General features: G+C 43.1%; 1 protein-coding gene across 1 annotated transcript in view; it reads right to left on the reverse strand.

Moving 5' to 3' along the window:
* Window positions 1–11,725, reverse strand: part of GALNT10 (polypeptide N-acetylgalactosaminyltransferase 10) — a 118,059-nt gene extending 106,334 nt beyond the window's left edge. The window contains exon 1 of the mRNA XM_030571774.1: window positions 11,573–11,725. Within this exon, the coding sequence (XP_030427634.1) occupies window positions 11,573–11,722 (150 nt within the window). The 5' untranslated portion in view covers window positions 11,723–11,725. The remainder of the gene's footprint in view (window positions 1–11,572) is intronic.
* Between the last annotated feature and the right edge of the window lie 612 nt (window positions 11,726–12,337).

A 12,337-nucleotide genomic window follows, 5' to 3' on the forward strand; every position in this document is an offset into this window, starting at 1 on the left:
TTATTCCTTTCATATTTTAAACCCAATTCAAAAGCCACTACATTCCTTCTTCTATATTTTGCCCATTCAGCTTTTCCATACAGAGCCACGTTTTTCCTATTTTATGCTGTAGTGCTGGTCCCACTAATCACTAACATATGTTCCAGCACAGAGCATTTCCTTTGGTATGCTTTACAAAGAAGTGGTGTCACAAAGTAATAAGCATTGGCAAATATGGCCCGTCGGTTTTCATTTCAACAACTATAAAAACAGCAGAAGTGTGCTGGGCCCATAACTCAAAAGTTGATGGGCCATAATCATCCTCTGCTAGCACCTAGCCCCTTTCTTTGGGCTAGATGAGTGACTGAGGTCCCCTTCCAGTCCTACACTTGTACAACTTCACTGCATTAGGCAGGATAATACATAATACAACTGGCTCTGTGGATATGGAGAAACCGGTGGACGTGATATATCTTGACATTAGCAAAGCTTTTGATACAGTCTCCCATAGTATTCTTGTCAGCAAGTTAAAAAAGTATGGATCGGATGAATGGACTGTAAGGTGGATAGAAAGCCGGCTAGATCGTCGGGCTCAACAAATAGTGATCAACGGCTCGATTTCTAGTTGGTAGTTGGTAACATGAAGAGTACCCCAGGGGTCGGTTCTGTTCAACATTTTTATTAATCTTGATGATGGGACAGACTGCACCCTCAGCAAGTTCACAGATGACACTAAGCTGGGGGGAAGAGGTAGATATGCTGAAAGGTAGGGATAGGCTCCAGAGTGACCTAGACAAATTGGAGAATTGGGCCAAAAGAAATCTTGAGGAGGTTCAACAAGGACAAGTGCAGAAGAATCCCATGCACTGCTACAGGTTGGGGACCAACTGGTTAAGTGGTAGTTCTGCAGAAAAGCATGCTCAAAGAGTGAGCACAATGACTGTTCCCAGCTTCCTCTTAGCTGCAATGGATCTGTCATAACAGGAACAAAAAGCAAATGGAAAGGTGAGTTATGTCACTGAAGTCATCAGATCTGCTCCCAGTTAGTGTGTTCAAGATTAGCTATGCTGAGTAAATACATTAGGTACCATTTTTACAGAGTTGTTATTCAAAGACAGACCTACTACTGGCACATGTAACCCAGTACAACCTGCTATGGGTTGAGTCCCCTGTATGACCTTCATAGATCTTACAAAGGCTTTGGACCTAGTAAGCACAAAGGGCCTTGTTCAATTGCTACAGAGAATTTGCTGCCTCTCACTTCTCCTCTATTTGATTTGACCATTTCATAATGGCAGGAAGGCTACAGCTCAGTATGATGATTAATATGATAGCTCTGAAATCCAGAATGCATCAAACAGCAATGTGTTTTAAAACCAATATTCTTGCTGATTTGTTGTGCTCTCTCATCTAGCACCCAAGGTAAACATCTCCATACAAGAGCAGATGGAAAATTCTTCAGCTATGCAGATCTAAGAGAAAAAAAGCAAAGTTAAACACCTGTTGATAAAAGAGCTTCTTTTCACCAACAGTGCTCTTCCCACATAGTGAGGAGGCACTCCAGAAATGTTTCAACAGGTTTGCATTAGCTTGTGATGACTTTGGACTAGCCATCAATCTAAAGACAACAAGGATTACGAGATAAAATGTGTTTACTGCACCAGAAGTTTTAACAGCCAGCACAACACTAGAAGTTGTGCACAAGTTCTGCTATTTAGCATCAACTGTATCAGATGAGCTCGTCATCTAGAGATAGGTTAACTCTTGCACTGAAAAGGCAGCCACCACATATGATCAACTGATCAAGCATATATGGGATAACAGAAAACTGACACTGAACACCAATAAGGAGTTTAGCAGACATGCACCCTGAGCACATTGTGGCGGGTAGCGAAACCCGGCCCCCCTACAGCAGGCATGAGAGAATGCTAAACAACTTCCACACTCGCTGTCTGTGTTGTATTTTAAATATCGACTGGGAAAAAAAACTTCCTGATACCGAAATACTTGAGAAAGCAAAATTGCCAAACCTAATCTCTATTCTTAAACACAGACATTTTTGTTGACTGTCAGATGTACTCGATACATGCATTCCAAAGTACCTCCTGTATGCTGAACTTGTATTGCTTCTCCAGAACACTGGACCAACGTAGGCTCAGCTTCAAGGATGTTTGCAAGAAGGTTTTGCAAACTTTCAACACTGACACTGCAAGGTAGGAAGAGGCATCTAGCAACAGGCTACACACTGGAGAGCTGTGCTGCACCAGGAAGTCACAGAAGTTGAAAAGAGGTGGTTGAGAGAGAGAAAAGCAAAGAGACCTAACAGGAAAACACAGAACGCCTCAAGCACCACTAGTGCATTAGTTTCATCTTCTGGCCCTGGGCCTTATGTCAGCACCAGGTGTGGCAAGACTGCTGCTCAAGAATTGGACTTTTTAGCCACTCATGACCAGGGTCGGCTTTAGGAAGTGCGGGGCCCCGGCAGGGACGACTTAAAAAAAAAAACATGTAAAAAAACACGTGGGGCTTGTACTCACCGGGCGGTGGTCCGAATCTTCGGCGGCACTTTGGCGGCGGGTCCTTCACTTGCTCCAGGTCTTCGGCAGCACTGAAGGACCCGCTGCCAAAGTGCCGCTGAAAACCTGGAGTGCCAGCAGGTGAGTAAAAATTAAAAAGGCACCTCTAGCCAGGGAAGAGATTCTCACTGGGCATGGGGCCCTCTTGGGCGTGGGGCCCAATTTGGGGGAATTGGTGGAATAGGCCTAAAGCTGGCCCTGCTCATGACTCTGTAGCATGAACTGCTTTGGTGCTTACACAATCATCCTTTGAGATGGGCAGCTGCAATCCATTCAGAGGAGAGTATCAATTTAAGTGCCATTACTACGCCCAATTATGTTATTGTTATTTACTCTGTGTAAATAAGGTCATTGCCTTCATTTCTCATGTAACACTACAAGATTAGGTGGAAGAGCAAAAAGCAAAACAAAACACCAATGATTAAGGAGAACATGACTTTTTTATAAAAAATGTTGCAGAAATGCCTCACATAAGCACATTAAAATTGTCAGTTTGCAAAAGACTTATTATTTAGAAGAAATCTAAGTCTGACAAACCTGAGTAATTCTCTCTCACACATCAACAGAGACCTTATTACACCATCACAAAAATGTTTATTATTCTATGAAGAAATTAATTGCTAAGACATGAAAGCTGGTAGTTTAAGGTTGATTTGCAATACAATTTCTTTTGCATTCTCTTCGTTATAAACTAGGGGAGTGACTGAACTCTGTAGATCTATTTGATTTCTACTTTCACATGTCATTCTCATTAAGTTCCTACCACTTTCATCAAAGTCTACAGTAGCTAATTGAATATCTGCAGGTTCTGCTGGGTGGTAAATAAAAACCATACAAGCTAGTGGTTGAGGTGTCCGCTTCTCATTCCAGAGAAAGTTCTGAACCTAGAAAGTTACACCAAGTAAAGTTTAACAACTGGTTTCCACCTGTTTTGCTATGGAAGAATTCTATCCATTTTCTGAGAAAAACAATCCAGAAGAAACTTCACAATCAAATCAGATAACACTCAAATAAATATGTACTATTAAAAGATTTTACATGTACAGATGTTTGGGAAACCACCAACTCTGTTCCCCTTGCACATAATATTGTATACTAATTATGTTAACTTCCAGTAACAGTTATGTGATTTAAGACCGTCAGAATGCACTACATAGAGGTACTAGCTGCTTTTCTGTTACTCCACCTGCACGGTCAGTTTCAAATGATTTGTAGGGGTAAAACCCTACAGCTGAGTTTTAATACAGTGTCAGATAAAGAGCAGCAATAGCTGGGAATGACTTGGAGTGTTTAAGGACAGTATGAAGCAGTGCAGTCCACATGCTGAGCCATGTACATGTCCGGATTATGCCACTTATATTCAACCATAGCACTGTAATAAAAACAAGTTATTTAGGAAAGCATTAGCAATTCATTTGGCAGAGTCAAAATAAGAATCAGTAAGGATAATTTCCAACTTCTCCTAGGCCTTGTCTACAAGTTTCCACCAATGGTGCAGCTACATTAAAGGGAGCAGTAGCTTAAATACAAGTATAGAGAGGACCTAGCTCTTTCGTTAAAGAATACTTGAGTCCTGTCTACGTTAGCATCTATGCCACCTTGGTGCAGCTACCCTGATACTGAAAAACAAGTACAGATTATTTTTGGTGTAGATGCACGCCTACAAATGGGAGCTCGGCATTAAAGAAAGGGGTGATGGGAAAGTACCAAATTAGTGCCATGGCTGTTTTTCATAGATATGTTGGTATATAGCCAAACTATTTTTACTATCTTTGCTTTAATTTAAGAAATGCATTGAATCTTACAGAACCCTATGCAGCACATAATTCTACTTCTAGTGACATTTCAGGCACAGTGTTATTGGGCAACATCTCTGGCTAAGACCTGACTTTTCAGAAAAGACTTGAAGGCTACCCGTCTACGACACCTCTAAAAGTTATAGCGGAAGATTATACACAAACAAGACAGGAATAGAGAACACTTGTGCTTAGACTACCATTCAAGTAGTAACATCAACTTCTTCAGTTTTTACATCAAACAGGATCTGCTCATACATGAAATGTCCAAAGTTTCTTTTGCCTGCAAAGGTTGAATCATGACATTTGTACAAATGTCCTGATAACATCCACTGCTGCTGGTTATCCTTTCATTGTGACATAATTATATTCAACTGTCAGGGAAGGGGAAGGTAATAAAGAAATTCTAGTTACAAGTTTTGAAGGAAACATTTGGGGTCAACTTCATTATATTCTATGCAGGTTCAGCAGATACATTTAAGAATTGCCATTGATGGTAAGCTGCCGCCAATTGCTCATTCACCCAAAAGCATTGATCTAGGAAGTAAATTTGTAACTAAGTTTGGTTGTACATAAATCTTGACAGTCAACATATGATCCATATTCATAGCAAAACAGAAAAACAGACAACTACATGATACGATGTTCAGTGACATGATGTAAAAAGCAGATGTTTCAAGCCAGAACAGTTTTACAAACTGTCTTCATAATAATAATAAAAAGTCTTCCATCAGTGAAGAGAAGAAAACAAACCCTTGCAGTTTTTTTTTAAGCGACACACTGAGTCAATTTAAAGCGACTAAAGCCAGAATCTCTAATAAAGGGAAGGGACCTCAAAGAGCAAACAGAAGGAAGAGTAACCATTTTAAGCTCAAGCAACATAAGGAATACAACCCACCTGTTCTCTTATCTCTACGTGGCTGTCTCAGCTAAGAGGAGTCATCTGGCATATCAAAACTAGAAAGAAGAAATCCCAGAGAGTGCAATTTTCCACTCCCTTGTCTCAGTCAAAAAATCTATTTTGGTTCCACGCTTTAGCTCCGTTGGATGTTCCAAATCGCCCTGTAGCTTCATCAGTAGCAATAACTGTGCAAAGTTAGCCTTGCAGCTACAACCTAAAGCTCATTTTATTAAGTGTCAAAGCATCTGTGCTGCTTAAAAAGTCCAGTCCCAGAACAATCTCCCTGTTGCACAATCACACTGAAATAATAGATCTTTGCTGATTACCATACTGAAAACAAGAGTCACCCTCAAAACAGGTTTGCTTAGTTGTAGCACTTGGACTTCAGTCCCCATGAGCATGATGTAAAAATACTTGACTACAAAAGTGAAACTTTTCAGATCCTGCTTTATCAGGTACTGAGCTAGTCAAAGGTACAGTAAGTAGACAGTGATGGAATCTCAACAAGGTTTAGGACACCTCCCAGTAGTTGGGACGGGTGCTGGATTCTGTCAAGGCACTGCTCCAGACCCTGCACGAAGGTCTTTCATATCAGGCTTTGGTTAGTAGATATCTGATCAATTTGAAGTTTCATTTCCCATCAGCTGCCAGAACCGAGAAAGTTATCTTCTCTCCTCTAGTCCCCCCTGGCTGTTATGGAGCAGGATGTCAGCTATACCCTCCCATCACCCAGCTACTGCTGCTTAGGTCCTCCTCCCCTGTGAATAGCTCCACTGCTATTGCTCACAGCCTTCCCCAGCAGCAGCATGAAACTGACAATTCTTGACAGTTTCACAGCTACTCAGGATTTGGAATAGTAGGGTCACTAATTTTACTTTGTAGTTTCTTGACAGAGACATCAGCAACAACAGTAGCACCATAGTTTGGCTACGGACACAGGAAGACATCACATCACTTCATTTTCAGTTCACAATTGGAAGGTCATCTTTGCAACCATAGGAAACCTTTTAAAGTCAAACTTTACATTTTGCTAAAATGCATAGTTTAGTCCCCCAAACTCACCAGATAAAGCTTTTTACTTAACTCAATTTTTCAATTATAAATACAATTTCAGTAAACTTGTTTATGAAAATAGTCAATCTATCATCAGAAGGTGGATGGGCTTTGCTTTACTCTTTTGTACTAACAGTGGAGGGCAACAAACTGAATAATCAATGTGATTTATATAGTTCCATCACATATACAAGTGAATTTAGAGAGTAAATATTATTGCTACAACCAGCTAAAGGGTTGCTTTGTAAAGCACCCACACTATTTGAAAACAAAAGCCGCACAGACATCATAGTAGCTACTTCATAATAATACTGTTATTGTTTGGCAAATTCTGAGTAACACATAAAAAGCAAGTTTTTGTCCCCTGAAAGTTTACCCCGAAGATTACTTACACTCTATATAAATTACAGGGGAAAAGAGATGGTGTTTAAAAAACCCTATACTCCCTTATGATACACTCTGCAGACAGGAGAGATCTGGTGACTGTTACCAAAGAGGTATAATAATGAACTACAATTTAAACCACTAGAAGACTGGTTCTATGCAAGTATTTACCTAACATGAATCAGCAACCTACAAATCCATGTAGATAATAGTCGGCACTTACAGTACACTGGTGTTGCATGCAACAGAAGTATTTCAGCTATCCTAACATTCTTCAAACACCACCAGCAGAATCTCCATTTCCCAACAGTGAAGGAGAAACCCATTTGGCAAGTATGTCAAGTTTTTTAGAAGCAACGAGACAACAGCTAACAAATATACAGAAGAACCTCAATAACCAGCACTAGCAGGACCACCACCAATGGGAGTGGTAATGTCTGCAAACTAGCAAGTGATGGGGAAAGACTTTCAGGCATTATTGAGAAGATAGGAAGCTGTTACATCAAGAAACTCACACTCGCCCTGTTCCCAGTACAGCAGTGAAATCTCATTTTTCTGTGCTAGAACAGAAAACAAATCCAAGAGACCATTTTAAATGTGGATTTGTGGGGTTCAGCTATACTTTGTTTTTAGCAGGTGTAGGCTGCCTTATTTTCCTATTTGCATCCCTATTTTTCTAAATTAAATGACAGTTTGACAGTGCTCATGGCAGGGTAATATTTTAGTTTGCAGCACACACTGTTTGACCTACCACACATTTGCTTAAGCGAGAAAAAAAGATGAATACATGGTAAGATTTACAAACTTTACTACCTGAGAATCCTGAGATTTGCATACCAGTTCAGTTATAAAATTTGAGGTTAGAATGTAAGACATACTGAACTAGTAGCCTTAGTGGTTGTCAACAGAAGGGATGGAGCACCTGTAGGTTATATAGTCCCCACTAGACGTTCCTATGTTAAAAGCCCGCCATTAGCACAGTTACATATAACGAGGAATAGAGAAGCAACAGACTTCTTAGTTTATAGTTTCTGATGATCAGTTATACCAATATAATATGGTATAAAGATACTTCTGAACAGGTAGTTGTAGACTTCTTGTGGCCCTGTCCTCTTATACCAGAATAAAAAAACTTTCATTAAGAGCTCCAAAACAAAACCAATGGAAAAAATAATGAATACCAGCAGAACTAATCTGTTTTATTCCACCAATATTCTTTTCAGCCAGCATCATGTTTCACCTGATCATGCAAATATGTAAGTGATTAGCTGTCTATTCATTTATGTGGAAACAATTTAGCATAATCTTTCCCAGAATATATTTACATGGTTCCAAAATACTTAATTTTCCGATACATTTATCGGCCACTACAAAGATTAAACAGGGTAAAATCCCTTGTATTGATCTGTTGCCATGCTAAAGGTAACAGGCAACACAAGGAAGAATCAGACAGATCCCCAGTACACTTTAGAATTTTGCATCTGTGTGTTCCTGGAACTGCTTTTTATATTTTAATCCCACTGTTACTTTGAACGTTTGTTCGGTGCAGTTATTCTGAAGAAAAAAAATCAAGTGACAGCAGTAAACACTATATCCTACCTAAAAGGGAATAATGCAGGCAGGTTTTATTGAACAGCTCAATTTAATGCAACACTAAAGGCATTTCATATTCCACTAAGCCTTTTTATAAAATGGGACTATATGAAAAGCCAAAATTAAAGATAAAAACAGGCAAAATATTTTTCCCTGTTCTGCCTACAGCTTTTTGAGGAGCACAGTATTCTACAAAGTTACAAGTTTTGCTGTTAACAAATCAGTTCTTTGATCTGGCTCCATCACAGACAACAGTACTGGAGAATGCCATATAGATTATCCGATTTACAAACTGGAAGCTGATAAATAAATGAAGACAAAACCATTAATTCTTATCAGCACTGAGAAGGAGAGGCCAAAAGAGAAATGTGATGAGGCACCCTTGTGTCCAATAAAACTTCTTAATTAGTTAGAGGCTAAATCTATGACAACAACAAAACATTGTTTTTGCCTTCATTTCATTGCTGCTGAAGTTATTTGTGCCAACATAACCAAATTTCTCCTGCAGGAGAATTTCTTTCAGTGGTAACAGGAGTTATCATCTTAGGGTCTGATCCTGCAAAGTTCATACATACGCATAATTTTACTCATTCTTGCTGTAAAAACCCTATAATTCTGTGATATGGTTTAAACAGCTGCAGAGATTATTTCTGTAAAAGGTTATTTTGCACTGTAAGGAGATTAAGCAGCCTTTTACTCAATATGTTTAGCATCTTTCCTTTTATTTTCCTATATTAAAAACAGGATTTTAGATTAGTTATATTTTTAGTGTCTGGAACAAACCCAGTTTGAATTATTAAGATTGTGAGCTCCTTAAGACAGGGATAATACCTTTTTTTTCTATTAAAGCAACAAGCACATTGTGAGTGCTACTGGAAGTTAATCAGTAGTAATATTTCAATAGCAACCAAGATAACCTAGGGACTTCCCACACATACAGTAGGCTTTAGTTTCTGCCCTGTATAGTTTAGAGTCAAAACTAAAGACAGGTCAAAATTTGGTGACATTTTTGCCATGCATCAAATAGGCGTTAAAATATTAACATTAATAAGATACAGAATATGAACTCCACTGTTCAATAAAGATAACATGAGATTCTTACATATAGAAAACTCGAAGATATGGGAGGGGAAGGGAGAGAGAGGGGAATAATGGCAGACCACCTCAAAGGAGCTTCACAGGCTCACTGCTAATCCAAGATTAAGGCAATTCTACAGTGATGATTCTGAAAGATCATAAGAAAAAAGGAATTTAGGATAATTCTCACCATATTTTCAGTCTTTAAAAACTTCGCTAGAAAATTATCTTATGTCCCAATCAGAAGTTATAGACTTTCTTTTGGATAAAAGCCTACTTCCTTTTCCTCCCACACATTCTCCAACAGGTCACATGATCTTACATCTCTCTCCTTTTGACAGAATATCAAATTACATGAAGTCATAGAGCAATGGCCAGTTTGACCTGATTTTTATAATCAAAGAGCTCTACAAAAAGAGTCACTGCATGCAACCAAAGTGCAGGTATAAGGCAGCAGCAGCAACTCCAAGCATTTAATATTCACTATGCAGATTTCTTAAAAAACTCTGCAGATTTCAGAAGTCACGTATGTTTTATATAAGCTGACATGGAGAGGTCCCCTTCGTTATCAGCTAAGAATACCACAAAGACAGGACTATAACCATGCCTATATCACTATACTGTATTGTAAAGGTTTCTACCAAGTACTTGAATCTGAAAAATTATTTCTTTTTGGGAGGGAATGGCAAATCTCCAATTGGAGTCTTCCTCGGAGAGCTCTCTCTCTTCCTCACTAAGGAGCAGCTAGGATCCCAAGTTTCTACACCTTCATGGCACAGCTGCAATGGCAAGTCTCCAAGGAGGTAAAGATTTAGACAACTAAGAGCATAAATGATTCTGAACAAAGACAGCCTTGCAATGGAGAAGCTGAACTGATTTGATAATTCATGCTCCTCAAGCCCCAGTCCTTCTTAATGACACAAAAACAAACCAAGAATGGGACAAAGAAGGGAACTCAGACTATGACAATCAAGAAGTGAGGGAGCTTCACTCAAGCCAGATAAAGCTACTTTGACACTGAACGGTCAGGTACCCAAGATACTCCCCATTAAACAAAACTGCAAGAAGAACAAAGGTGTACCTGCCCCCTCATCACTGCCACCTCCTTGGAAAGGTGAATGTGGCCCCTATCTCCCGTTCCTTCCCAAAGGATAAGGAGAACATTCAGATGGGCCTCCCCCATTTCTAACTATTCCAGAGATATGGGGATGGAGGCACAAGGTGGCCACTGCTAGCCCCCTTCATCCTTCCCCCTAGGGAATGTAGGAAAAGTAAGTAATATTTATTCCCCCTGCTGATCCTCACCTTTCTAGGAGGGCTGGAGAGAGGGAAAGTGGGGCACCAGACCCAACTACATTACCCTCACCCTATAAGGGAGGGAGAAATGGGGGGTAGGGAGTAGGGAAGGATAGAGGCAAGCTCTTCATCCCCATGACTCATAGGGAGTATCAGGGAAGAGGAGCATCCCTCTTCTGCCTTTTCCCAGATTCAGCCCAGAGACAGCTGGACCGCCGCCACCTCCTCCATCCATACATCGTATACAGGAACCAGCCCCTATAGGGGCAGCAGCTTCCCCAAGCCATAGGAGGCCAGCTGCTCCCTTCTGCTCCGGATAGGAACAAGCTGCTCCCTTCTGCAGCCATTCCCTTCCCTCAAAGACCACTGCCCCCACACACTCTATAGGCAACTCCCCCCCAGCCCCTATGGCAGGAGCCAATGCCTCCAGGCTCCTGTACGTTACTAACCCCCATGGAGCCGCTGTCCCCCACGCCCCTATAGGCGACTGTCCCCACCCCTTATGGAGGGAGCTGCTGTTCCCCACGTCCCCATAGGCAACTCTCCCCAGGCCCCTATGGAGGGAGCAGCTTCCCCCACACTCCTATAGGCGACTCCTTCCTCATGGAGCCACATCCCACCCACATCCGACTCCCCTCACCAAACCCCTGCCCCGCACGCCCTATAGGCAACTCCCCCCCCCGCCTCTATGGCAGGAGCCGCTGCCGCCACGTTCCTATAGGCGACTCGCCCCCAGGCACCTATGGAGGAAGCCGCTCCCCCCACACTTCTATAGGCGACTCCCCCCTCACGGAGCCACGGCCCCACCACGTCCCTATACACGACTCCCCCCATCGAACCCCTGCGCCCCACTCCCCTATAGGCGACTGGCCCCCCAGCCGCTCCCCCCCCGCCCCGGTCCGCGCGCTGCCGCTCACCTGCGCCTCCCCTTCGGCCGCGGCCCCCCCCGCGCCGCCCTCCAGCTGCCGCTCCCGGTAGAGGGACCAGAGCCCCACGTTGGGCAGGAAGACGAGGGCGGCCAGCGCCAGCCCCACCGCCTGCAGCAGCCGCTTCTGCTTCCGCCGCATCGGAGCCGCCGCCGCCGCCGAGCCCGACCCGCCGCCCAACTTTCCCCGCGCGCCAGCGCCGGAGAGCTCGGGCGAGCCGCAACTCCGGCACTTCCGCTCCGGGGGGCGGGCGCTACCACTCCCACCGCGGGGGGGGGCGCTCACAGAGCGCCCCGCCGGCCACACCCACCGCAGCGGGCTCCCCTGGCGCGGGCTCCGACGTCCGTCCCCTCCTCTGGCGTGTGTGAATGGTACCGACCGGCCCCAAGCCGCCGTTCCGAGGCTGGCGCTGCAGAGCTGAGAGTGAGCTGGGGCAGGAGTACGTGGTGGGCTCGGTCCCTGCGCCCCCGAGTCCCGCCCACCCAGCAGGGGCTGAGCACGCGCCAAAGGCTGAGGTTGCAATGGGGTGCCACGGAGCAGAGTGTTAGGAGTCTAGGAGGTGCACGATGCAGAGCGCTGGGGGGCAGGAGTGCAAAAGGCGAGAGGTGCCCGGGGTGTAGGACTGCAAAGGGCGAGGGCTGCTAGGAGTGCAAGAATTCAAAAGGCTCGGGTGCAACGGAGCACAGGAGAAAAGGCTGAAAGAATTCAATAGTGCAAAGAGTAGAGGTTCAAGAGGGGACCTGGTGCAAAGGATCC

The sequence above is a fragment of the Gopherus evgoodei genome, chromosome 8 (assembly GCF_007399415.2).
Source record: "Gopherus evgoodei ecotype Sinaloan lineage chromosome 8, rGopEvg1_v1.p, whole genome shotgun sequence".
Taxonomy (NCBI): domain Eukaryota; kingdom Metazoa; phylum Chordata; order Testudines; family Testudinidae; genus Gopherus; species Gopherus evgoodei.